Source organism: Mustela putorius, unplaced genomic scaffold (genome assembly GCF_011764305.1).
Source record: "Mustela putorius furo isolate JIRA1106 unplaced genomic scaffold, ASM1176430v1.1 tig00003856_pilon_pilon_pilon, whole genome shotgun sequence".
NCBI classification, from domain to species: domain Eukaryota; kingdom Metazoa; phylum Chordata; class Mammalia; order Carnivora; family Mustelidae; genus Mustela; species Mustela putorius.
Window position 1 is genome coordinate 632,403 of NW_025422008.1, and position 27,151 is coordinate 659,553.

A 27,151-nucleotide genomic window follows, 5' to 3' on the forward strand; every position below is an offset into this window, starting at 1 on the left:
AGGAACAGAGAGTGTCAGGACTACAGGCGGAGGTGGGGCTGTGACGTGTGGGAGGGCGGGCCTGGAGGCAGGTGAGTCGCTAGGTCTCCCTGGCTCCAATCACTCTGGAGACTGAACCATGGGGGGAAAACAGGACGGGGATGAGGCCTGTGGTGAGTCTCAGGGCAAGGCTGGGGCAGAGGCCTAGGACCCTGGGAGGGAGGGGAGGCCAGCCTGGCTGCTCTGGGGGAGCGAGGGCTGGGGCTGGCCCCACAGAGAGGAGCTAAGGGGAGCCCTCAGTCCCTGAAGGGAGGGCGTGGAAAGAGCTGATGAAAGGAAGTAGACTCTGGGTCCTGGGAGGAGGATTGGGTTCAGGGCTGAGCCCTTTGCCAGAGAGACTTTGGGGAGTAAAGCTGGGGTCTCCTTGAGGAGTTGAGGCTGGAATCTGGGTCCCTCGGGGCAGGGCCCTGGGCAGCAAACCTGAATGGAAGAAGGCAGGGTCAGGGTCCCAAGCACGAGGATGGGGTTCAGGGGCCAGGAGGGTCTATGTGCTGCAGAGCCTGTAAGGGGAGAGGCTGTGGTCTGGCCTCTGTCAGGAGGAAAAGCTGGGGTTTCCGTGAGGAAGAGGAGTTTCAGTCTGGACCCTGGGTCTCTGAGGGAAAATGGTGCTAGAGGTCTGCTTCTCAGAGTCTCTGTGAGCAGTGACAGCAGGAGTGCCATTTGTTTGGGGGTCTCTATGAGGCGTTTGGACTGTGGGCCTCTGTGGAGAGGGGGCTGGGGCCTGCCTCTGGGGTCTCTGTTAGGAGGGGAGACTTCTCAGGAGACCATGAGAGATAAGGGTAGTGGCTTCACAAGGGCTTCCTATGAAAGGTAAGGCAAGAGGGAGCAGGGATCCTATCTGCAGAATCTCCATGAGGACCCAGGGCTGGGAGCCCATCCCAGAGACCCCCTAGGGTTAGGGGTGGGGTGGTCTGAGATGGGAGGAAATTGGGCCACCCGCTTCTGGGATCCCTGTGAGCGGTAAGGCCCGGGCCTGCCTGCAGGGGTCCCTTGAGGCTTGGAAGTCTGAGCTCCTGGTCTGAAGGGGAGGGAGGGCCCTCCCAGAGGCAAAGCTTGGGTTCCTAAGCAGACTGGGGGAAGGAGCAGAAGGCCTCTCAGTAGACTTCCTGGAACTGCTTGGGTCAATCATTGATCTCATGTCTGAGAGCCATGGAGGGACAGAGTCCAGAACACCTAAGGAGAATGAATCGCACCCCTTCCCACACTTGCCCAACCCTCTGCCCTGCCTCCTCTGTGCCAACACAGGACCCTAGTGGCCTGGCCCCACCTCCTCCCTGTGTGTACTCAGGGAGGACCAGGAACAGGACATGGCCACAATCTAAACCAACCACAGTCTCAACCACCAGGCTCAGGTGTCACCCTGACTGCTCACCCAGAGACTGGCAGTGGCCTGGGGTCCCTTTGGGTGGGGGGCTTTACAGGGGCCCCTCCTTGGCCCAGTCCTGTCCTGCAGGAGTTCAAGCCTTTGGCTCCAGTTTCTTTCCCTGTGGTCTTGGGCAAGAGTGTAGAGGTAGGGCCTGGGGCAGCTGTGGGGAGGGCTGTGACTTCCCTGAGATGCTTAGATTGGTACCCACCCTAGCCTGGGTACAAGGAAGGGAGAGGGAAAAGGACTGGGGCGGGAGAGCCACTGAGGTGACTTCACTCAGAGTCCCACATCCCAGCTGGAGGGAGACACAGGACAAATGGGCCAGAAAAGGGGCAGGAGGCAAAAGCTATTTCCATGGCTGCCAGCCTTGAGGTGTGGGCTGGAAACAACCTGTTAAGGCTCCCTTTTCCCCTTTCTCCAAAGAGAGTGAGTGGGCAGCAGTGAGGCTGCTGCCCAGGTCTTGATCCTACCTCTCCTGCTCTCCAACTTCTCCCACGAGCCCTGCCCTTTCCATCTCCCCTGCATTCCTGAGGGCCAGGGTAGAGCCTGGGATAGGGTAGGATCACCCTGCAGGGAAGGAAGTGGAAGGGACAGGAGATGAGGAGAGACATCCCCTCAGGCCCTCACTCTCTCTACTCCTCCCTGCGCCCCTCAGGAAAACCAGCCAAATATGACCCCTCCTTTCGAGGTCCCATCAAGAACAGGTGAGTTCTGGGCACTTCCCGAGCTAGGGGGTGGGGGTCTTGATTTTGCATTGTATTTGCTGAAATATTGGTAAGAAGATTATAAAAAAGAAAACTCCTGCCCCAGGAGAATGGTGCCCTTGGATGAACTCTTGTGTCTGGAGCGGGCACAAGGGGCCTTCGGGGTGCTGCTGCTGTTCTTTTTCTTGACCTGGGAGCTGGCTACACGGGTATGTGCTCTTTGGGAAAATTCAGCCAGCTGGGCACTTAGGAGTTGTTTACTTTTCTGTGTCATGCTTCAGAAGTTCCCTCACCCAGAAAATGATAATTTTGTGTTTTTTGTCATGCCCCCCCCACACCCTCCTGAGGACAAATGGAAGCAACTCCTTCTTATTTATTCCCTGTGAGAATTTGTTTTTGTGAGAAAAGGTTTTCTTAGAAAAATAAAATAAAACCTACCAAACCCATTCTCCAGCATCCCCCAACTCCAACCAGGACTCCCCCAGACCAGCACCCCCACCCCATCCAACAGCTTCCCCCACTTCTCCCCCAGGAGCTGCACAGACATCATCTGCTGTATCCTCTTCCTTGCCTTCATTCTGGGTTACATCGTGGTGGGGATTGTGGGTGAGTTTCCAGCAGGCGCGGTGCTGGGGCCCTGGCAGGTGGGGAAGGGCAGGGACCATCCCAGAAGCTGCTCTCCCCCCACCCCCAAATCCCACCCTCTGGTGATTCATCTCTCTGTCTGCTTTCAGCTTGGGTGTACGGAGACCCCCGGCAAGTCCTCTACCCCAGGAACTCTACCGGGGCCTACTGTGGGGTAGGGGCTAACAAGTGAGTACAATGGCAGGAAAAGGGCCAGATGGGGGACCCCGAGTGGCTTAGTCAGTTAAGCGTCTGCTTTTTGCTCGGGTCATGATCCTGGGGGTCCTGGGATTGAGTCCTTGCTCAGCAGGAAGCCTGAGCCTTCTTCCTCCTCTGCCTCCCATGTCCCCTGCTGTGCCCCCTCTCTCTCTCACAAATAAATAAACAAAATCTTTTACAAACCTGGGGCCCCTGGGTGGCTCAGTCGGTTAAGGGTCTGCCTTTGGCTCAGGTAGTGATTCCAGGGTCCTAGAATCAAGCCCTTGCATTGGGCTCCCTGCTCAGTGGAGAGCCTGTTTCTCTTCCTCTGCCTGCCGCTCTGCTTACTTGTGCTCTCTCTATCTCTCTGTTAAATAAATAAATAAAATCTTTAAATAGATAGATAAATAAAAGAAGGGGATGCCCAGGTGGCTCAGTCAGTTAAGTGTCTGCCTTTGGCTCAGGTCATTATCTCAGGGTCCTGAGATGGACTCCTGCATCAGGCTCCTTGCTCAGCCGGGATCCTGCTCCTCCTTCTGCCTGGTGCTCCCCCTGCTTATTCTCTCTCCAACAAATAAATAATGAAATCTTAATAAATAAATAAATAAATAAATAAACAAACAAAAATTAGAGGGGAGGCCCACAGGAGGTAAAGTGGGCAGCAGGCAGAGAAGAAGATCCCAACACTCGGGCTCCAGATCCTTTCTTCATTTCCCACAAGCCACAGCCTCCCCACTCGAGGCCACATTGAGCAGGCTCCATCTCTGGACAGTTGGCTTCTGATTCCCTCCAAAAATAGGAGGCAGGGCCATGGTTAAGTGAATGGGTTTTAAAGTTCAGAGTTTGGCAATTGATTCTCCAACTGAGCTAAGTTCTGGTCGTATGGCCTTGGGCAAGGTAGTCAACTTCTCTGAGCTTTGATCTTTTCTTCTGAAGTTCACGGGGGTGTCCCGGAACTGCCATCAGTTCCACCCGCAGGAAACTTTCAGTAAATAATAAAACCTTAACAATGACACGGGCATTTACTAAGTTCCAGGCAGATGGTGTACTTTGCACACACAAACTCATTTAAACCCAATGAAGGTTCTATTACCTTACACCTGATGGAATTGAGGCAGTGGGCGGTTAAGTGACTTGCTCGAGGTCATAAAACTCAGCCATTTGGTAACAGTTTCGAGGCTCGATCACTCTGGGAAATCTTCCGAGTGCCTCCTGTATCTCCCCGGGAGAACTGAGCTTCCTAAGGCCAGGAGCTGAGAGTTATGGGTCAGGGTGTGGGCTCCACACACACTTTCACTGGGCCCACTGTATCCTCGAGGTACGGCCCTGGCATTCCTCTCCCCACACCTGACCGACCAAACCCTGATGCCCACGTTTCCTTCCCCCCCACAGAGATAAACCGTATCTTCTCTACTTCAACATCTTCAGCTGCATTCTGCCCACCAACATCATCATGGTCGCTGAGAACGGCCTGCAGTGTCCCACATCCCAGGTCAGAGCCCGGGACATCCCTCTACTCGGATTGCCCCCCGGGTGCGGGTACCAGCACCTCTGCATGCTCTCTGGCCTCAGGTGTGTGTGTCCTCCTGCCCCGAGGTCGCATGGACGGTGGAAATCAGCCAGTTCTCACAGAATGTTGGGGAGGTCTTCTACACAGCAAACAGGAACTTCTGTCTGCCAGGGGTGCCTTGGGATATGGTGAGAGTTGCTGCAGTGTCATCGCTGTGGTCAAGGAGGAGTCCTGTGGGTGGAGAGAGGGGCAGTTGGGTAGGTGACTATGGTCGTGATGGGGGTGGTGCGAGGGCTCCCTCTTTCATCCCGCTCTGTGTCTGCACCTTTGTATGTCCTCCCCCAACCCCCAGCCAGTGATCCAAAGCCTGCAGCAGGAGCTCTGCCCCAGTTTCCTCCTCCCTTCCGCTCCAGGTGAGAAGCTGTACTCCTTCCTCGGGCAGCATCTAGTCCTGTATTCTGCCTGCTCAAATGGGGAAGCCAGGCCCAGAGAGAGGAGTCAGGAAGCTTGTCAGGCCAAACTGGAATTAGCACTGGGTCTTCATTTTGCTCTCTGCCCCTTGACCCTACCATCTTGTGCACCGGCTGAGTGCCAGGCACCCAGGCGAGACCCAGGGCAGATGAAACTGCTCTGGGTTCGAGCTACATTTTAGATGCAGGGATCTGAGATGTTGGCAAAGACGCTGCATGAGCATCCCGTGGAAATACAGCTGGGCAAATGCACCCACACACGTTAATATCAGTGCACTGGGCACAGACTGGGTGTCCAGCCAGACTCACAAGCAAACATGGCTGGGTGCTGAGATTGCCGCTGGCTTTTTAATTTTTTCTATATGTTCTTCTTTCCAATAGTCATAGTATTTTTAATAGGAAAAAATTTTAATTATAACATGAGAAAAGATAACCAATTCTCAAAATAACTACAATAAAAAGATCTCAGGTGAATGCTCCAAACTCAGATCCAGATTCCAACACTTTCCAGCTGTGTGGTCTTGGGCCAATTACTCAACCTCTCTGAGCCTCATTTCCCCATCTTTAGAATAGAAATACCAAAGCCAGCCTGCCTGGCAAAGTCATTGGGAAGGTGGAGATAAAGGGTTCTGTAGGCACATAATAGGCACTGCAGGAAATGGGGAAGGGGTGAGAAGGCTTCCCGGAGGAAGTGACCTGGAGATGCAGTTGAGCAGGGAGTAATGGAGGGGATTTCTGAAGGGAGAACACTCAGAGAGAGGCTCAGGGAGAGCAGAGGTACAGAGGTGAGGCCAAAGTGGGCTGAGCTCAGATGGTGGAGCCTTGAAGCCTGGCCAGGGAGCATGGGCTCTCCAGGGCAGAGTTGCTGGAAGTATCTGAGCAGCCGAATGCTCTAATGCCCTGGAATGATGAGGCCTGGTCTCCCTGGCTCTCATGCAGAGGGTGGGTTGAAGGGTGGGTGGAGGCTGGAGTGTAAGAGGCCAGAGGAAATGCGGTCTCCACCTGGCAGCAGCAAGGATGGGAGGAAGGGGTCCTGAGAGATGGTGAAGGAAGCTGGACAGGGCTGTGCTGGCAGAAATTCCCTCTTGGCTGTGGAGTCAAGAGCAGCTGTCTGGGTGGGGGGAGGGCAAAGCCCATCTGTCCTGCCTTCCCTAAGACCACTGGCGTGCTGGGTGGAGCCAGAAGTTTTCAAGGCAAAGCTCTGGGCACTCCCACCCAGGAGCCCTGTTCTCTCCCTCCAGCTCTGGGGCGTTGTCTTCCACTGTTGAACAGTACTCTACCTGAACTCCCAGGGATCTCCAGCAACACCTCCATCTCCCAGGGGATCAGGTGGGCCTCCTCTGCCCCCACACCCCTGTCCCATACCCCATCCCCCCACAACAGCCCCATGTGACTCTCTGCACCTCCTCCAGCAGCGGTGTACTTGACAGCCTCAATGCCCGTGACATCACTGTGAAGATCTTCGAAGACGTTGCCCAGTCCTGGTATTGGATTCTTGTGTGAGTCACAGATTCCCCTACTCTCTCCTTCCCTGCTGTCCTCCCCCCTCCTCTGGCCCCTAGCCCAATGTCTGAAACAGAAATTTTGGACAGAGGGGGAGGAGCCAGAGCTCAGAACTGACCCCAAACCCAACAAGATCCATAAGAGAAAGGGGGTCTAACCTGGGGACACTGGGAGCTTGAGGCACTTAGGAGCCTCGGGAAGGGAGAAGACTTAGGGGACCAGGGAACACCCTCACCTACCCCACCCTGCCTACAGCGCCCTAGCTGTGGCTCTGGTCCTAAGCCTGCTGTTCATCCTGCTTCTGCGCCTGGTGGCCGGGCCCCTGGTGCTGGTGCTGATCCTCGGGGTGCTGGGCGTGCTGGCCTACGGCATCTACCACTGCTGGGAGGAGTACCGTGTGCTGCGGGACAAGGGTGCCTCCATCACCCAGCTGGGCGTCACCACCAACCTCAGTGCCTACCGCAACGTTCAAGAGACCTGGCTGGCGGCCGGTGAGTGCCCTGCCCACTGCCGGACCGGCAGGCCAGCCTGGGGCTGCCCGGGGCCTCACCAAGCCCTGCCCCTAACCCCCGGCCGGTCTGCTCCCTGTCCACCCTCAGTGATCGTCCTGGCTGTGCTTGAAGGCACCCTGCTGCTACTGCTGATCTTCCTGAGGCAGCGGATTCGCATCGCCATCGCCCTCCTGAAGGAGGCCAGCAAGTCAGCATCTACCTTGTGGGGGAGATGAGACAGAGGATGGGGGTGCAGGCGTGGAATGGCAGTGCTGGGAAGGTGGCAGGGAGCCCCGGAGGAGAAGGGCAGAGTTACACAGTGGTTAACACCTCTATGTGACTCAGTGACTCCAGTTTTCTGAGACTCAGTTTACCCATTTGTGAAATGGGGACAATTTATTTTAAGATTTTATTTATTTATTTATTTGAGAGAGCATGAGCAGGAGGAGTGGTAGGTAGACAGAGAAGCAGACTCCCCACTGAGCAAGGAGCCCAATGCAGGACTCGATCTCAGGACTCCAGGATCATGACCTGAGCCGAAGGCAGACGCTTAACTGACCGAGCCATCCAGGGGCCCGTGGTGGGGGGTAGGGGTGGCAATAATAGTTCCTACTTTGTAGGGCTCTCATGAGGATTAAATGAGTTAGTGTCTTGTCAGCTTCCAGAACAGGAAGCAGGCTCTCCGTGAGGATCAGTCAGAATGGTAACTGCCGTTGTGGCAGTAGTGGTTGACATGAGAAATGGCAGAAGCCCAGGTTTTCCCCACCCAGGACCTACCTGCCAAATCCATCAGGAGACCATACTTTGAAGACTCTTTTCCTTATGCTCCCTAAAGCTGCCCCAGGTGGCTTTTCTGTGATTCCAATTTCTTCTAAGGGTCCCTTGAGCTTGATTTATTCAATTCAGTTCATTCAGTGAGCACCTACTGTGTGCCCAGCCTGGGGGACAGAGAAGGTCCTGGCAATGACGGCAGTGGGAACCTTGCCAAGGTCAGCCCCAGGATGATGGGTGGGCTCTGGGGCCTGGGGCCATACTGAAGGACGCTCTTACCTTCCTACAGGGCTGTGGGGCAGATGATGTCTACCCTGTTCTACCCTCTGGTCACCTTCGTCCTCCTGCTCATCTGCATTGTCTACTGGGCCATGACTGCCCTGTATCCTTTGCCCACATGGCCTGGCCCTCCTAGGGCGTGGAAGGGGAAGGGGTTGTATTTACCTGTACAGTGCAATTGGAAGAATGTGCCCCTTCATCTGGGCAGACACAGGCCTGCCCCTGGACAGAGTTGAAAGACTGAACCAGGCTGATTTCCCACCCTTTGTGCAGTGAACAACCTGTGCAAGAACCTGGGAAGGTGTCCCTGAGGAGGGCCTGTGGAGACCCCCATGTGACTATGCCTTCTTCCTTGACTCCCCTCTGGGTACCTGGCCACATCGGGGCAACCCCAATATGTCCTCTGGGCACCCAATGCCAGCTTGCCCGGCTGTGAGAAAGTGCAGATGAATACATCATGCAACCCCATGGTGAGGGGATTTGGGGTAGAGATGGAGGGGGCGACAGCAGGGCTGAGGTGACCTCAGAGGCCAGCTGGTCCAAATCCCTCATTGCACAGCAGAGACAGAGGACTGGAGAGCAAAAGGAGGTCCCTCAAGATCCCACAACAGGCCCCCAGCAGAGCCAGGAAGGGAGCCAGCAGTGGACTCTGGATCCAGTGCTCCCCCTCAGCCACCCCTTACTCAGAGAAGGAAACTGAGGCTGGAGGCGACATGAAGCTCTGGGAAAGCTGGGTACTGGCACTTCCCACCCTCCCCTGCCTGGACTGGACATGCCTTTGCCAGGAGAACTGTTAGCCACTTCCGCCTCCAGTCTCAGTCCATTCATCTGTAAAATGGAGACAGTCGTAATACCTGTTCCTCAGGGTGGCTGAGAAGATTGAATGACATCAGGCACATAAAGTGCTTTGTACATGTCTGGCACCTGATAAGAGCTGATAACTGTAGATGGGTTTTGTTTAATTTTTTAAAAGCCTTTTTCCTAGCAGCATGGTGCCTTGGGCAATAGGCGGGTGGGGGCGGTGGACGGAGAGAAGCCGCTTCCCTGCATTCTAAAGTGCAAGGGACTGCAGGGGGTTTGTGGTCCTCAGAGCTTTGCGGGGGAAGCACCCCTTGGAAGCTGGGACCAGGGGCTTGCTCACAGGCATTAGGGCACTCTAAAGCAGGAAAAGGAGGGAGGGAGGGAGGTTTACATTTAGGGAGGACCCACCCTGTGCCAGGCACTAGGTATGCAAATCTCCAAACGACTTGGTTCTGGCTTCCAGCTCGCTCAGGATCTAGCAGCAGAGACTAACACAAACACACAATTACAAAGTGGTAAGTGGTTTATTTTCAAATATCAAAAACACTTTCAGCGATTTCAGCAATTCTGAAGATTTTTGTCACATTTCCTGTAAAGGGTTTTTGTTTTTGTTTTTGTTTTTACTTTTGCGGGGTTTTTTTACTTTTTATTATGCAAATTTTCAAACTCACAGAAACCCTCAACTTCCCACTGTCCTTGTTTCATCCATCTCTACACCCCCAACCCCACAATTCTTTTTTTCTGGAGTTTTGTTTTTTTAATTAATTTATTTATTTTCTTTTTTGGAGTTTTTTAAGGTAAATTCTGGACATAAGTGCCAGTTTACCCATAAACACATCAGGATGGATCTTAACATAAGGACTTTTTACTTTATTTTATTTATTTTATTTTTTTTTTTTAAGGAATCTCAACCCCCAACATGAGGCTCAGACTCACAACTCTGACATCAAGAGTCCCACGCTCTACCGATCCAGCCATCCTGGTGCCCAGACACAAAAGGACTTTTAAAAGCATAACCAAATGGGTGCCTGGGTGGCTCAGCTGGTCAAGCGTCTGACTCTTTTTTTTTTTTTTTTTTTAAAGATTTTATTTATTTATTTGACAGAGAGAAACCACAAGTAGTTGGAGGCAGGCAGGCAGAGAGAGAGAGGAGGAAGCAGGCTCCCTGCCAAGCAGAGAGCCCCATGCGGGACTCGATGCCAGGACCCTGAGATCATGACCTGAGCCGAAGGCAGCGGCTTAACCCACTGAGCCACCCAGGCGCCCCAAGTGTCTGACTCTTGATTTCAGCTCAGATCATGTTCTCAGTGTGGTGACCTTAGGGTGGTGGGATTGAGGCCTGGGGCAGGCTCCCTGCTCAGGGAAGGGTCTGCTGCAGATTCTCTCTCCCTCTCCATCTGCCCCTCTCCCTGCTCACACTCTCTCTCTTTCTAAAAGTAAATCTTTTTTAAAAAATTTTTATGTTAGTCACCATACGTTACATCATTAGGTTTTTGGGTTCTTTTTTTTTTAAGATTTTATTTATTTATTTGACAGAGAGAGATCACAAAAAAATTTTTTTTAAGATTTTATTTATTTATTTGACAGACAGAGATCACAAGTAGGTAGAGAGACAGGCAGAGAGAGAGAGAGAGAGAGAGAGAGAGGAGGAAGCAGGCTCCCTGCAGAGCAGAGAGCCCGATGTGGGGCTCGATCCCAGGACCCTGGGATCATGACCCGAGCCGAAGGCAGAGGCTTTAACCCACTGAGCCACCCAGGCGCCCAAGAGATCACAAATTTTTAAAAAAATTTTTATGTTAGTCACCATATAGTACATCATTAGGTTTTTTGGTTTTTTTTTTTTTTAAGATTTTATTTATTCATTTGACAGAGAGAGGGTAGGCAGAGGGAGGGGGAAGCAAGCTCCCTGCTGAGCAGAGAGCTAGATGCGGGGCTTGATCCCAGGACCCTGAGATCATGACCTGAGCTGAAAGCAGAGGCTTAACCCACTGAACCACCCAGGCGCCCCTATATCATTAGTTTTTGACATAATGTTCCAAGATTCATTGTTTGCTTGTAACACCCAGTGCCCCGTGCAATCTGTATCCTCCCTAATACCCATCCCCAGACTCACCCATCCTCCCGCCCTCCAAAAATAAATCTTAAAAAAAAAAACACACACACAACCAAAAATAAATAAAGTAAATATAAAAATAAATAAAAAGCATAACCACTATACCATTATCACACCGAAGATTAACAAAAATTCCTTAATACCATCTAATACCCAGTCTGTTCATTTTTGCTAGAAAGCATTTTGGCTGACATTGCAGAGACTGTCTTAGAGGCTGTCTTAGAGTGCCAGGGAGAGAGCTAGGGGCTGATCACGCTGCCTTCACACCGTTAAGGCTTGGCCCTCGCAGCCTGGGAACTCTCCTGCCCATATAGAGATGGAAGGAAAACGAATTACTCTCACATACTAGGCAGTCTGAACCCAACTAGAACCTGAGGATTTCCTGGAAGGCAATGGCTTCCCTAGCTCAGGGAGGTGGCTACTTCCCTCCCTCTCCTTCGGGAGTGGCAGGAGTTGGCTGGGAATGACCCTCCTCTGTCACCACCAGTCCCAGCCCATGAACTCCTCGTGCCCGGGGCTGAGGTGCGTCTTCCAGAGCTACTCGTCCACCGGCCTGGTTCAGCGTTCTCTCTTCAACTTGCAAGTCTACGGGATCCTGGGGCTATTCTGGACCCTCAACTGGGTGCTGGCCCTGGGCCAGTGTGTCCTGGCTGGCGCCTTTGCCTCCTTCTACTGGGCCTTCCAAAAGCCCCAGGACATCCCCACCTTTCCCCTGAGCTCTGCCTTCATCCGCACACTCCGGTAAGCCCGGGGCAGGGGACTGGAAAGTGTGAACCTGGGAGTCTCGGGGTCCTGGGGCTGCCTCTGACTCCCTCCTCTGCAGGTACCACACTGGGTCGCTGGCCTTCGGAGCCCTCATCCTGAGCCTTGTGCAGATAGCCCGAGTCATTCTGGAGTACATTGACAACAAACTGAGAGGTGAACAGCTGGCTCACCTCCCCTTGGGGAGGGGCTGCCAGGGAATAATGACCAAACATGAGCTCCCCCTTTCTTCCAGGAGCACAGAACCCCGTGGCCCGCTGCATCATGTGTTGCTTTAAGTGCTGCCTCTGGTGTCTGGAGAAGTTTATCAAGTTCCTAAACCGCAACGCCTACATCATGGTGAGCCCCAGGGAATGAGCAGCCCCTTGTTCTGGGGTCCCTTGGCTCAGGCCCTGGCCCTGGCCCAGGTGAGCTCCACACAGGTGACTCTGACCTTTCCACCCCACTCAGATCGCCATCTATGGGAAGAATTTCTGTGTCTCCGCCAAAAATGCCTTCATGCTGCTCATGCGGAACATTGTCAGGTCAGGCTCTCCGCTCTCCCTGGCCCCCTGCCACGATCTCCCAGCCCAGGCTGGCTTCATGAGCATGCTGGGTGGGCTCAGAAGGGTCTCGAGCTTGGTTAAATGTTCTGCTGCCTTCGTCTTGAAGCACAAATGATTTTCATTTGACATCTGTCACAGCAACTTATATAGCCAATCTGGTTCCTAGCGCTACCAGGGCACTCAAGCCTGACCCACCCCAACTTCCCATACAGGGTGGTCGTTCTGGATAAAGTCACAGACTTGCTGCTGCTCTTTGGGAAGCTGCTGGTGGTTGGGGGTGTCGGTAAGAGCTGGGGCTGGGAGTTAATGGAGACAGAGGGCCAGGGCACAGGGCAGCCAAAGAGGTGACCCCAAAGGTGTGACGACACTGACCTCCAGACCTCTCCCACAGGAGTCCTGTCCTTCTTTTTCTTCACCGGTCGCATCCGGGGCCTGGGTAGAGACTTTGAGAACCCCTCCCTCAACTATTACTGGCTGCCCATCATGGTGAGTGACTCCCCTGCTCTGCCTTACAGTCCAACCCCCCAAACGAAATCTAACGCTTCCTGGATCTTCCAGATCTCCATCCTGGGGGCCTATGTCATTGCCAGTGGCTTCTTCAGCGTTTTTGGCATGTGTGTGGACACGCTCTTCCTCTGTTTCTGTGAGTAACACTCCCTCCCACCTCCCCCAGATGTCAAGGTACCAGATTGTTTAGGATTTTTTTGGAGACTTGGGACTTCTAGAAACAGCAACTTTGGGAGTTAAAGGAGCCAAAGTCAGAGGAAGCCTCTTCCGCCATCCTTAAGCCAGGGACTTGCAGAAAAGCGAAAGTGAGCTGTGGGGCTGGCAGAGTCTCCCAAGAAAGAGCATTCCAGGGCAAAGGCCTCTGGTGTCTTTCCCCAGAAAATCAAAGGTAGACCTTCACCACAGGAGACTTCCCAGCAGGTGGCTGTAGTGAGTGCGGATTTTCTCACCCTCCTAGGACCATTGAACAACCCCATTTCTTCAGATAAATAGAGTATTGTAAACCTATTCTCTCTTCCTTAGGATTTTCTTAACATTTTCTTTTCCTTGGCTTATTTTATTTAAGAACAGTATACTGTACATATACAAAATGTGCTGATCGACCTTTTATGTTATCAGTAAGGCTTTCGGTCAACAGTAGGCTATTAAATTGGGGGGAATCAAAAGTAATAGGCGGATTGTTGATTGCGTGGGGGTCAGCGCCGCTAATCCCTGTGTCGTTCAGGAGTCAATTCTACATCCATTCAGGGTTTAGTACGCACTACAGTCTGCAGTACGCGGCTGACCTGCATTTTTTTCTGTTAAGCCCAAGCACGCTATGAAATAATAGTATTACTGACCTCACGTCACCCCGGGGAAACTGAGATTACATAACCTACCCAATAGGTTACCAAAACTGCCCCAAAAGAACAGCGCATGTTGGTGCAGCATGAACCCATGCGGCTAGTTTCCTCGTCCCCCATCTTCCCGGGGACTGGAGGGCCTTTGGGGTCCACTCTAACGGTTTATGTTGCGGCTCAGTGGAAGACCTGGAGAGGAACGACGGCTCCCCGGACCGGCCCTACTACATGCCCACATCCCTTCTGAAGATACTAGGCAAGAAGAACGAGGCATTCCCCGGGGACAAGAAGAAGAAAAATAAGTGAGAGACGCGGCCCCGATCAGGGCTGCTCCCCTCCTGTACAGCCTCCCAGCATCACCCCGCCTTCCAGATCTTGATTTTGTAGTTCAAAACAAATTATTAAATGTTGATGTTTTGTTTTCTCAAGAAGTCCGGGACTTTTAATTAATTCCCTCCACGAAGACGTGCAGCTTTTTTTCCGCCGCCTGGCTCTTTAAAGTAGACCCCGCCCCTAAACCCTCCCCTGGGGCCATGGCCAATCAAAAGATTCCTGCCGAGTGATGCTGCCCCTTCTTCATCCCAGCCAATAAGCTTCTAGTCCGGGTCACAAGCTCCGAGGCTTCAAAAGGAGCCAATTGGAAGGTCCATCTCCAAGGCGCCGAAGGGTCATGTGAGGAGTCTGGAGTGTGTGAGGGCCAATTAGAGTCGCGGAAGTGCGGCAGGTGGCTGGACTCGGGGCGGGTTAGGGGAGTTGCGGATGAGGGGGGCGGTAGTAGCTGGCGTTTAAAGGGCCGGGTCAGCTGACAGACTCCGGCCCGCGTCTAACCCTGAGGGCAGGGGTCCCGGCGGCCCGGGAAGAGATAGGATGGCGGGCGGACACGGCGCAGTGCTCCCGGGCAGACCCGGGGGACCGCAGATGCCGGGGTTCTGGGGAGGCTGTAGAGTTTGGGTATTTGCCGCGATCTTTCTGCTGCTGTTATCTCTGGCAGAATTTGGGGCTGGGATAAGGAAAGACTTCAGTCTGGTGAGTCTCCCCTCGTATATCCCCATCCCTGACCCACGCAGATCGTCTGTGCCCAGCGTCCCTCGGGACGCGGGCTGCTGAGATCCCATCCTGCGAGGGACTCTCGCCGTTCTCAGACCCCGTTCCCTCCATGCGCTCCCAACCCCTCTCCCTCCCGGGGCCCTTGTCCTCCTGCCCTCCTGTACTCCGAGTCTCCTCTTCATTCACGCTCGTTCCCCTTTGGAGGTCCCCCACCCCCGCGTTGCCAGAAGTCGCCTTCTCCCCTCTTAGCCCTTCCCCGGCTCCGAGGCCCCAGCTTTGCTCCAAACTCTCCTCCGGTTCCCCTTCCTCATTCTGCCCCCACTGCACACTCTGATCCCCAAGATCGCTTTCCCAGGGAAACTCAACTCGGAGCCTCTGTTCATCCGTCCTAAAACCCGAAGTCGAGTTTGTCCGTTGAAATTCCCTTCCTTCTCCGTTCACAGGTTCAGCCGCTGGTGACCATGGAGCAGCTGCTGTGGGTGAGCGGGAAGCAGATCGGTTCTGTGCACACCTTCCGAATCCCGCTCATCACAACCACTCCTCAAGGGACTCTCCTTGCCTTCGCCGAGGCCAGGAAAATGTCCACATCGGATGAGGGGGCCAAGTTCATTGCTCTTCGGAGATCCACTGACCAGGGTATAAAGATGCCTAGGTGACAACGGCTGGTGTTAGGTTGCATGGGTGTGGAGCCTGACCTTCCCAAGGCCCCTGAGAATAGTATAGGACCATTGGGAGAGCTGGAGGCCTGGGTTCCCTGAAGGGTAGAGGGAACTTTATGAGGGAAGCTGTCCAGAGCAGTGTTCTAGAAATTGTGATCATCTAGGAGTTGAACATTCAAACATTTATTGAGCACTTGCTATATACTGGGCCCTGTTCTAGATTCTGTGATTATGGTTGTGAAACATAATAAATAAGTAAATTTGTTTTTTTGTGTTGGAAAGTGATAAATATAATGGAGAAAAATAAAACGGGCTGCTGGAGATTGGTTGCAATTTTTTTAAAGATTTTATGTATTTATTTGAGAGATAACTAGAGTGAGAGAGCACAAAGCAGGGGGAGTGGCAGAGATAGCAGCAGAGGGAGAGACAGAGGGAGAGATCAGATCCTGCTGAGCGATCCTGATGCAGATCCCCAGAATCCTGGGATCATGACCTGAGTCAAAGGCAGACACTTAACTGACTAAGCTACCCAGGCACCCCTGGTTGCAGTTTTAAACAGGTGACTTTTGAGTAAAGGAGGTGAGAGTTACCTGAAGAAGAATGTACCAGGCAGATATCACAAGCCTGTTCAGAGGCCTCCAGGAGAGAAGTATTCGAGGAATGGGAAGGAGCTTGGGAGCATGATGGAGCGAGCAAGGGTAGAATAGATAAGGTCAGAGAGGGGAGGTGGGGCAGTCTTGTAGGGCCCTGGGACCACTCTGGGGCCTTGGGTCCTTATCAAGAGCTGGAAATTGACAGGGAGTGGTAGAAAGGGCACCTTCAGAGTGCTCACCCTGGATTACCTCTCTTTTCTCTTCAGGCAGCACCTGGTCTCCAACAGCCTTCATTGTAGATGATGGGGAAACCCCAGATGGGCTGAACCTGGGGGCAGTGGTGAGCGATATAGAGACAGGAGTGGTGTTCCTTTTCTATTCCCTCTGCGCTCACAAGGCTGGCTGCCAGGTGGCCTCCACCATGCTGGTGTGGAGCAAAGATGACGGTGTTTCCTGGAGCCCTCCCCGAAATCTTTCACTGGACATTGGCACCGAGATGTTTGCCCCTGGGCCAGGCTCCGGCATCCAGGTCTCTGTTCCAAGATGGGTGGAGGGGGCTGCCTTTTGAGGAGTCTGCCCCCAGTTGGGCTTCTTCCCTGGGGAGAAGGTCTTGTGAAGTCAGGTTTCCCCTTAGTTTGGGATTCCTTGGAAGAAAGGGACATCCTGGGAGAAACTCCCTCCCAAGGGAAGATGGGATTTTGCCATTGCTTTACCATTTGGGGGTTGTCAACAGGGCTGTGCAGAATGGAAAAAGGCACCGCTTCCTTTGAGCAGATGTAAGCCTGTGCTATGGTGTACAGCTTGTGAATGAGCACACCAAGCATAGCTTCAAGCTTCCATGCACCCCTGTGGCTAGAACCCCTTGTCTTGTGCACAACCTGTCCTCCAGTGTATACCCTAGATGTCTCAAAGGAGCTTATTCTTTGAAGGAGCTCAATTCAGGCCATGGGTGTTTATGGAATCTTCCCGGGACCCTCAGTAGCCAGGATGGAACTGAAGGGGACCAGATGTGTTCCCACACTTGGGGGGTGATGGGTTCCCCTTCCCTGCCTGTGAACCCCTTCAGTGTCTCCCTCGGTGACACCCAGCTTCCTTTCCCACAGAAACAGCGGGAGCCGTGGAAGGGCCGCCTCATCGTGTGTGGCCATGGAACGCTGGAGCGGGATGGGGTCTTCTGCCTCCTCAGTGATGATCATGGTGCCTCCTGGCGCTATGGCAGTGGGGTCAGTGGCATCCCCTATGGCCAGCCCAAGCGGGAGAACGATTTCAACCCTGATGAGTGCCAGGTCAGAGGGCCATGGGCTGCTCCCCACCCACCCCCTGTTTTGCCCCCTCCAAAGCACCATTTCCCTCAGGATCTGGCGGCTCAGCTCTGTGCCACCCGGCCTGCTTCCTCAGGGACAAGGGTCCTTTGCCCTGCCCCCTCCCTGGGTCTTGCTGAAGCCCTATTCTCTCTTGTTAGCCCTATGAGCTCCCAGATGGCTCAGTCGTCATCAACGCCCGAAACCAGAACAACTACCACTGCCACTGTCGAATTGTCCTCCGCAGCTATGATGCCTGTGACACAATACGGCCCCGTGATGTAACCTTCGACCCTGAACTCGTGGACCCTGTGGTGGCTGCAGGCGCTGTAGCCACCAGCTCTGGCATCATCTTCTTCTCCAATCCAGCCCATCCCGAGTTTCGTGAGTATCTCTTGGATGGGGCCAGTCGGGGGAGCCCCTGTTACCTAGAGAAGGGGCACCCAGAGCCCCTCCCTTCCCTGACCCTCGTGCCCTCCCCAGGGGTGAACCTGACGCTGCGCTGGAGCTTCAGCAATGGTACCTCGTGGCGGAAAGAGACGGTCCAGCTGTGGCCAGGCCCCAGTGGCTACTCCTCACTGGCAGCCCTAGAAGGCAGCATGGGCGGGAAGGACGAGGCCCCCCAGCTCTATGTCCTGTATGAGAAAGGCCGGAACCAGTACACAGAGAGCATCTCCCTGGCCAAAGTCAGCGTCTATGGGACACTCTGACCTGTACGCCTGCCACAGGAGAAGAGGGCCTTGGACTTAGCCTTCGGGACTGCTAGAGTTGCCTAAAAAACAGTTCCACCTTCCGTTAGACTCTAGCCTTTTGCAAAACCAAGTTCTCTTTGACAGGGAGATTATTCTGTTAGGACTGCAAGCCTGGCTTCTTCCACACAGGAAGTCCTGCCCTCACTTGAGAGCACTTGTTTCCACATCATTGCTGGGTTTGGCCCACTATGGCTTCTGCCTTCCTGGGGCGATGATTGGTCCTTTTCTTAGGCAGGGCTAGGCAGGCCTGTAGAATTGAATAAATGCGAACTCAGGGAACTGGGGAAGGCTGAGCTTCCTCTTTGAGGTAAGATGCTGGCTATGGAGCAGGTTGGTAAAAGTTCGAGAAGGGCAAAATTTGGATTCAGGGTAAAGAACTATGTGTACCAGGCACCTTGAATATTTATAAGTCAATATTTGTAACTTAACGTTTTTAATGAAGGAGAATGAGCATTTGTAGAGTCTCTGTGGTTCTGTCCGTGCGTATCTTCGTGTCTACTTGAAAGAGGCTGGGGATGAGCTTTGGGGGGGAAGCTGGTGTGCTTATTCCCCGTGGAAATCAGATTTTGGCAGATTAAATCCTTTCCCTTTCACATTCTTCCTTCTCACGGGAAAACAGATTCACCTCCACAGGTGTAATGAGGAGTAGCAGGGAGATATTTAAAAATCTGCCCTGTTTTATATTGCTAAGGTGGAATCCTCTGTGAGGCAGGTGTATGACATGCAGATGGGAAGGCTCTCCCAGGCCAGCGTGGCAGAGGAATAAGCACGGTGAGGAATGATGTGAGAAAATAGCACCATCCTCAGGCAGATGCTGTGAAGAGAATGGGCAGCTACAGATGAGTGGGAGAGCCGTAGCTTTCCTCCATATGGAAAGAAAATAATGATGCCTAGAGGAGGTGGTAAGAATGTTAATGACTAAGGAGTAAGGGTCACATTCAATTAAAAGAGTTAAAGGTTCATTTTACTTTGAACTTGCTTCTCTAATTACCCTAACATCTAAGAAACGTTAGAATAATTCATTCCTTCAGAAAAAAATGAAATTACTGTATGTGAGGATATGGTACAATTTTACTGTTTTTGATCCAGAATTTGTCATCTGATCCAGAATTTGTAATGTAATACTTTAATTTTTCTCACTTATAGACATTTTTAAAAGCACAAAGTTAGAGAAAATATCTTAACGAACCCCATGTACACTCCACATGTCCAACAGTTGCTTCCTCTAATTCTTTTTTCTTTTCCTTTTCTTGGTTGAAATATTTTGAGGCAAATCCCAGACTTTGTGACATTCAACCCTACATTCTTAAGTATGCATCTCATTTTTAAAAAATGGAACATTTTATTATATGACCATAACACTGTTGCACACCCAAAACATTAACAATAACTCTATATCATCTAATATCCATCTAGTCAATGTGTAAATTTCATTAAATGTGTCAGCAATGTCTTATTTATGGTTTTGTTCAAATGAGGATCCAAAGAAAACCTACACATTTCATTTTGATGTCTTTTTTTTTTTTTTAAAGATTTTATTTATTTATTTGACAGAGAGAGAGAGAGATCACAAGTAGGCAGAGAGGCAGGCAGAGAAAGGAGGAAGCAGGCTCACTGCTGAGCAGAGAGCCCGATGTGGGGCTCGATCCCAGGACCTTGAGATCATGACCCACGCCAAAGGCAGAGGCTTAACCCACTGAGCCACCCAGGTGCCCCTCATTTTGATGTCTCTTAAATCTAGATTAATCTGCCTGCCCCCACCCTTTCTTTTTCTTGATACCACCTATGCAGAAATAGAGGCATTTGTCCTATAGAACCTTCTACTCTGATTTGTCAGTTTGTTCCTCAGACTGTCATTTAACTTCTTCCTCCATCCTTCACATTTCCGGTTATCAAACCTGAAGGTTCCGCTGCCAATTCCATTTGGGGGCGGGGGAGGGCTGCACAATAGGATCCTCTCCCAGATGGTGTGGGCTTCCTACTGCACCCCCTGGGGCAAGTACTGAGTAAAGCCAAGCTTGAGCTTGGCTTGTGGCCATGGCCCGACCCCTCCTTTGTAAGTTCCCCCATCAACCTTCCAACTGATAATTTCATCCACAGATGGGTTTTGCCTGAATCATTTTTGAGGGGTTGTTGAGATGCTAATTTTTTCTTTTAAAGATTTTATTTATTTATTTGACAGACAGTGAGAGAGATAACACACAAGCAGGGAGAGGGGCAGAGGGAGAAGCAGGCTCCTCACAGATCAGGAAACCTAATGCTGGGCTTGATCCCGGGACCCTGGGACCATGACCTGAGCCGAAGGCAGACACCTAATGACTGAGCCACCCAGGCACCCTGAAATGTCGATTTTTTAAAATTCTATTATTTCTACGCCATTTATTACCTGAAATTCTTCAGTAAAAAAAAGAGCTTTCCCTCATCAAAGCTGTTGGGTTACCCTGAAGCGTGGATTATAGGGAAAGTCAGGGTAAATGCTTAACTTTCCCCCTTTTACTTGCTAGTTCTCGGAGTAAACTGATTAATACTTTGTCTTGGCCAGTAAACCACACTGTTACCAACCACACAGGGGACATATAGAGGAAGAATCTGTGGCTGGCAGAGGAGGCAGGGGGACATCTGAGGGAAGAAAGGAGAGAGAAACCCAGGCCCCAAGCAGTGGGGTGGAGGGGTTCTGCTTTTCTAATGCAGATCATGAGATAAGTATGATGCTGGAAGAATGGAGAGAGTGGTGTCTGCAGGGACATCTGCTGTCTAATACCACTAAAAATTGCACATCTGACAAGGTCTTGCTAACAGTGTTATTAGAAATACTGGGGGAGGGGTGCCTGGGTGGCTCAGTTGGATAAGAGTCCAACTTCTTGATCTTAGCTCAGGTCTTGATCTCAGGGTCATCTGTTTAAGCCCAGTGTGGAGCCTACTTTAAAAAAAATAAAAATTAGGGATGCCTGGGTGGCTCAGATGGTTGGAGTCCCGGGATCGAGTCCCGCATCAGGCTCCCAGCTCCATGGGGAGTCTGCTTCGCTCTCTGACCTTCTCCTCACTCATGCTCTCTCTCACTGTCTCTCTCTCAAATAAATAAATAAAATCTTTAAAAAATTAAAATTAAAAAAGTACTGAGGAAAAAAGGAAATGATACCATGAATGTCTGACCCAAGAGCTACTTTCTCTGAAGTAGATGTGGCAGAAGTCTTGTGAAGAGTGACCTTGTTTCTTCTTAGCCAAGATGGTCAGCTGAGAGAGGATCCTCCCCCAGGAGGGCGTGAGGCAGAGCCCTAGGCCCCATCCCTGGGTGAGGAGCAGAGGGGGAAAGAGAGGGAGAGAGAATCTGGAGCAGACCCCCCTCTAAGTCATGATCTTGGGGTCCTGGGATTGAGCCCCATGTTAGGCTCCCTGCTCAGCGGGTGGCCTGCTTCTCTCTCCCCCTCTGTTGCTCCCCCTGCTTGTGCTCTCTTGCTGTGTGTCAAATAAATAAATAAAATCTTTTTTTTTTTAAGATTTTTTTTATTTATTTGATAGAGATCACAAGTAGGCAGAGAAGCAGACAGAGAGAGAGGAAGGGAAGCAGGCTCCCTGCCAAGCAGAAAGCCCAATGTGGGGCTCAATCTCAGGACCATGGGATCATGACCTGAATCAAAGGCAGAGGCTTTAACCCACTGAGCCACCCAGGTGCCCCATAAATAAAATCTTTTAAATAAAAGTTTAAAAACAACGATTAGGAGAGAAGATCTAAGACAAAAGTTTGCACTTGTTTTTGACCAAACAAACCTCACTCAAATTATCACAATGAAAGAGTAGTTTTTCCTTTCCTTATATTCTGAATGGAATATTTTTAAGAACACACTTTTAGTGTAAGGTTTAGCTGGCAGAAAGGTAAGGGAAATCTTCAAAACCCATAAATAATAGAAAGTAAGAATGCAGAAAATGAAGTGGGCCTGGAGGCTCTGTTTGCCGTGGGGACATCAGCCAATGCTTAGTGCTGAAATCAGGATTTCGGTGGATCTCAGATTAGCAGTCGGGAGATAAAGCCAAGGGCCTGAGGACTGAAAATTAAACAAGAAATTTCTTCCTGTCCCAACCCATCCCCAACAAAGCAGGACTGCACTTTGGGTGCATATTTTATTGTTTTGGTTTTTTTTTTAATAATTTATTTGAGGGAGAGACAGAAAGCATGAGCAGGGAGAGGGGCAGAGGGAGAGGGAGAAGCAGGCTCCCCACTGAGCAGGGAGCCCAAAGTGGGGCTTAGGTCTCCATCCCAGGATCCTGGAATCATCACTTGAGCCAAAAGGAGACACGCCCCTGAACCACTCAGGCACTCCTGGATGCATAATTTAAGAGAACACCAAAAAACTCAACAAGATAAATAATGTTTGAATGCAATATTTCTAAAAAAATCAAATTGGCCAACTATAACTCACAAGCTGGCTGCCTCTTTTTGTAAACAAAGTATCAAAAAACCACATCTTCAGGGGATGAAGCCTCTGGCTTTGTTCTGGATCCAGGTCAGAGAAGTCTCTCTGGAAGACTTCCAACAGAAGTTCACACTCCTGTGGGATTGGGACCAGAAATCACATCCATGCCAACCTGGTGGGTATTTCCTCAGCCACAATTTTAAAAACAGAGATCAGAGGAAGACCAGTGTCTCAGCGTGTCTGGGTGCTAGCAAGACATTTGATAAGGTCAAAGGGACCACAGGGAAGTTTCCCAGACCATTGTCTACAAAGAAGAGAGAGATCTCATTTGCCACTGTTGGAGACTTTTATACCAGCTCCGTACACACACAATACTGTAAATAAAGAGGGAAAAAGTGCATCATATATCCTGCCTTTGCGGTGGAAACAAGTCATTCAGGTTAGACAAAATACCAGTTGATGAAATGACTTATTTATTACTTCTTTTACAGCAGGATATCATCTAATATGTGGAGGAAGAATAATCAACTAGAAAATCATCATTTTGCAAACCTGAATGAACTAACTCAGGTGAAGGAGTCCCAAACATGGGGTGTTGGCATACTGATTATTTTGAGTTAAAGGCACTGGAGAAACAGCAGGTACGGAGGGTGGTCTGTCCTTCCTTTTTCTTCCTGAAAGCAGGAAATAAAGCTCCCCCATGAAAGTGCCCTCGCTGTAGCCAGAGGAAGGAAGACATTCTCATTACCAAGGATGAGAGGCTGATACTGAGCGAAAGTTACACAAACAGACCGTGTTAAAACAATTCGATTTCCTGTCACCTCCCTGCGGTTGAGTTGCTTTGTCACACAACTGCCTCTCTTTGTTCAACCCACCAGAAAAGCAAATAGGTTTCACCGTGTCCTTGGTTCTTTGTTTCCATATAAAGGCTCCAGTGTCATGGGAAACTTATATTAAATAAATTTGTATGCTGCTTTTCTGTGTTATTGCCTTAATGTTTAAACGTAGCCAGGGACGCTACGAAGGTCAGGGAACACTTTCCTCCTCTACACAGGACAAAGATCAGAAATGGATGCTGAAACCATCAGGTGAAAGGTTGATGGGGAACAGAATATGCATTCAAGGTGCCAAAACTTGTCAACCACAAGCAGGGAAAGTACCTTGACAATGAAGAGATCTAGGGGCCACCACTTTCAACTGGGTGATCAAGCTAAGATCAAGATCTCTCTCTCTCTCAGTCTCTGACAAATAAGTAAATAAAATCTAAAAAAAAAAAAAAAAAAGACACCCCCACACACGCACACCCCATGGCTCAGTTGGTCAAGCATCTGCCTTCAGCTCCAGTCATGATCCCAGTCATGGTCCCGGGATCAAGTCCCGCATTAAGGTCCTTGCTTGGCGGGGAACTTACTTCTCCCTCTGTCTGCTGCTCCCCCTGCATGTGCTCGCTCTCGCTTGCTCTCTCCCTGACAAAATAAATACAATCTTAAAAAAAAAAAAAAGAATGGAACAAGTAGTGGGTGCCTGGCCTGGCTGATTCGGTCTGTGGAGCATGCGACTCTTGATCTCAGGGTTGTGAGTTCAATCCCCACATTGGTTATGGAGCCTACTTTAACAAAAAAAGAAGAAGGAGGAGGAGGGGAGGGGGAGGAGGACAAGGAGATATGATGATCCCTCTGATGGAAGGCCCTGTGAAGCACACAGCATGTGGTAAACTGAAATGATCTCCTAAAAGATACCTACATCCTAGTCCCTGGAACCTGTGATTGCTACCTTTCACAAGGGAAAAGAGAATCTGTGGTGTGATTCAGTCAAGGATTTTTTTTTAAGATTTTATTTATTTATTTGACAGATGGAGCTCACAAGTAGGCAGAGAAGCAGGCAGAGAGAGAGAAGGAAGCAGGCTCCCCACTGAGCAGAGAGCCCAATATGGGGCTCGACCCCAGGACTCTGGGATCATGACCTGAGCAGAAGGCAGAGGCTTTAACCCACTGAGCCACCCCTTAGTCAAGGATTTTGAGATGGGAGATTATCCTGGCTTATCCTGCGGACCCCAAATGCAATCATTTATACAGTTGTTTTGGGAAGCAGAGGAGTCAGCACACACATAGTGAAGGGAAGGCCATGTGCCTCAAGGGCAGACTGGACTGATGTGACCACTAGTCACAACAACTGCCAACAACTACAAGAAGCTGGAGGAGACAAGGAATGGATTCTCCCCTAGGGTCTCCGGAGGTGACAAGGCCCTGTGGACCCCTTGATTTTGGCCTAGGGAAACTTTTAGACAGTTTCTGGGCTCCAGAACTGTGACAGAATAAATATCTCTTGCTGGGGCTCCTGGGTGGCTCAGTCAGTTAAATATCTGCCTTCGGGGCGCCTGGGTGGCTCATTGGGTTGGGCCGCTGCCTTCGGCTCGGGTCATGATCTCAGGGTCCTGGGATCGAGTTCCGCATCGGGCTCTCTGCTCGGCAGCGAGTCTGCTTCCTCCTCTCTCTCTCTCTGCCTGCCTCTCTGCCTACTTGTGATCTCTCTCTGTCAAATAAATAAATAAAATCTTAAAAAAAAAAAAAAATCTGCCTTCGGCTGGGGTCATGATCTCCAGGTCCTGGGATGGAACCCCACATAGGGTTCCCTGCTCAGCAGGGAGCCTGCTTCTCCTTCTCCCTCTGCTCCTCCCCCTCCCCACCCCACTCCTGCTTTCTCTGTCTCTCAAATGAATAAATAAAATCTTTTTAAAAATGAAAAATAAAAAACAAATAAAATAAATACCTGTTGCTGTAATCCCCCCCAAGCATGTAGTACTTTGATTAGAGCCCATGAGAAAGTAATGCATAGTGTCAGACATGAAGTATGCTTGCCCAGGCTAATCAGAATCTACATAGGCCTTTAGGAGGAATTTAAGTTTAAAGAAAATGCAGAGAAGATTGAGGAACAACTTCAAAACACCAAAATGGCACAAGTAGACAAAGCCAATACACGGAACATTCTACAAGATGACTAGCCTGATCTCTTCAAAAGATCAATGTCCTAGAAAGGAGAAAAGAAGGGGGTCATTCTGAAATCAAAAGAGTAATAAGATGTAACATAAAATAAAGTGCTTGATCCTTGATTGCATACTGACTCTTTTAAGAAATGATACCGCCAGGGTGCTTGGGGGGGCTTAGTTGGTTAAGTGTCTGACCCCTGTTCTCCGCTTCCGTCTTGATCTCCAGAGTTCAAGCCCTGTGTTAGACTCCATACTTAGTGTGGAGCCTACTTAAATTTAAAAAACAGCAAACTGGTGCAACCACTCTGGAAAACAGCATGGAGGTTCCTCAAAAAGTTGAAAATAGAGCTAACCTACAACCCAGCAATTGCACTATTGGGTATTTACCCTAAAGATACAAACATAGTGATCCAAAGGGGCACCTGCACCCAAATGTTTATAACAGCAATGTCCACAATAGCCAAACTATGGAAAGAACCTAGATGTCCATCAACAGATGAATGGATAAAGAAGATGTGGTGTATGTGTACAATGGAATATTATGCAGCCATCAAAAGAAATGAAATCTTGCCATTTGCGACAACATGGATGGAACTAGAGGGTATATGCTTAGCAAAATAAGTCAAGTGGAGAAAGACAACTATCATATGATCTCCCTGGTATGAGGAAGTGGAGATGCAATGTAGGGGGTTTGGGGGGTAGGAAAAGAATAAATGAAACAAGATGGGATCGGGAGGGAGACAAACCATAAGAGATTCTTAATCTCACAAAACAAACTGAGGGTTGCCCGGCGGAAGGGGGTAGGGAAAGAGTGGTCGGGTTATGGACATTGGGGAGTGCTGTGAACTGTGTAAACCTGGCGATTCACAGACCTATACCCCTGGAGCTAATAATACATTATATGTTTATTAAAAATTTTTAAAATTATTTAAAAAATTAAAACAAAAAACAACAAAACCTTCCATAAGAAACATTTTGAGAATGCTGGGAAAAACAGAGTATCAATTAAGTATGAGTAAAATTGGGAATTATGGTCAGTTTTCTTGGGTATGATAATAGTATAGTGGATATGTAGGTAAATGCCCTTACACTGGACATACTTATGCACGCTGAAGTATTCAGATATAAAATGTCGTGATGACTCACTTTGAAATGAGCCTGCCAAATGTGTGCACATGCATATACGTACATGTATAGAATTTTACATATTTTTAAAATTTTTTTATTATTTTTTTTAAAGCAAGCTTTAGGCCCAACATGGGGCTTGAACTCAGTGACCCTGAGATCAAGAGACCCATGCTCTGCTGACAGAGGCAGCCAGGTGCCCCTAATTGAATATATATTTGATATATTTTTATTTTTAGACTTTTTTTTTTTAAGATTTTATTTATTTATTTGACAGACAGAGATCACAAGTAGGCAGAGAGGCAGGCGGAGAGAGAAAGAGAGAGAGAGGGAAGCAGGCTTCCTGCGGAGCAGAGAGTCCGATGCGGGGCTCGATCCCAGGACCCTGAGATCATGACCTGAGCCGAAGGCAGCAGCCCAAACCACTGAGCCACCCAGGCGCCCCTATTTTTAGACTTTTTTAAAAAAGATTTTATTTATTTGAGAGAGAGAGCGAGAGCAGGGGGAGTGGGGGAAGCAGGCTCCCTGCTGAGCCAGGAGCTCCACGTGGGTTTTGCCTCCCAGGAGCCTGGGACCAAGACCTGAGACCCCAAGGCCAAAAGCAGACACTTGACCAACTGAGCAACCCAGGTGCTCCACTGACATACTTTTAAACATGAAAAAATGCTGACAATTGTTAGATTCAGATGTGGGTATACAGGTGTTCTTTATACTGTTCTTTCTACCGGTTTTTTGGGGAGAGGGGCTAGAGAGA

The 27,151-nt window shown here is 50.3% G+C and overlaps 2 protein-coding genes across 6 annotated transcripts; both read left to right on the forward strand.

Moving 5' to 3' along the window:
- Positions 1–69: 69 nt before the first annotated feature.
- Positions 70–13,950, forward strand: SLC44A4 (solute carrier family 44 member 4). Of its 3 annotated transcripts, none has more exons than XM_004780927.3 (21): positions 72–152; positions 2,061–2,109; positions 2,642–2,715; positions 2,844–2,922; positions 4,324–4,423; positions 4,504–4,629; positions 4,794–4,854; positions 6,153–6,240; positions 6,324–6,410; positions 6,670–6,905; positions 7,014–7,113; positions 7,966–8,058; positions 8,323–8,425; positions 11,357–11,610; positions 11,693–11,787; positions 11,867–11,970; positions 12,082–12,155; positions 12,389–12,459; positions 12,568–12,662; positions 12,735–12,819; positions 13,704–13,950. In XM_004780927.3, exons 1-21 carry the CDS (start codon positions 119–121, stop codon positions 13,826–13,828), a joined length of 2,133 nt encoding a protein of 710 aa, XP_004780984.1. In that variant the 5' UTR covers positions 72–118; the 3' UTR covers positions 13,829–13,950. The 3 variants fall into 3 exon arrangements, with proteins under 3 accessions (XP_012905697.2, XP_004780984.1, XP_004780985.1); XM_004780928.3 differs by having other exon boundaries at positions 73–152; positions 6,327–6,410; XM_013050243.2 differs by lacking the exons at positions 12,389–12,459; positions 13,704–13,950 and having other exon boundaries at positions 70–152; positions 12,735–12,824.
- Positions 13,951–14,087: 137 nt separating this feature from the next.
- NEU1 (neuraminidase 1) lies at positions 14,088–23,265 on the forward strand. 3 transcript variants are annotated; one of them, XM_045065136.1, is made up of 6 exons: positions 14,088–14,548; positions 15,013–15,205; positions 16,088–16,350; positions 16,925–17,107; positions 17,284–17,506; positions 22,778–23,265. In XM_045065136.1, the coding sequence occupies exons 1-6, from the start codon at positions 14,390–14,392 to the stop codon at positions 22,816–22,818; spliced, it is 1,062 nt and encodes a 353-aa protein (XP_044921071.1). In that variant the 5' UTR covers positions 14,088–14,389; the 3' UTR covers positions 22,819–23,265. The 3 variants fall into 3 exon arrangements, with proteins under 3 accessions (XP_044921071.1, XP_044921072.1, XP_004780987.1); XM_045065137.1 differs by having other exon boundaries at positions 22,781–23,265; XM_004780930.3 differs by lacking the exon at positions 22,778–23,265 and adding an exon at positions 17,606–18,333.
- The last annotated feature ends 3,886 nt before the right edge of the window (positions 23,266–27,151 follow it).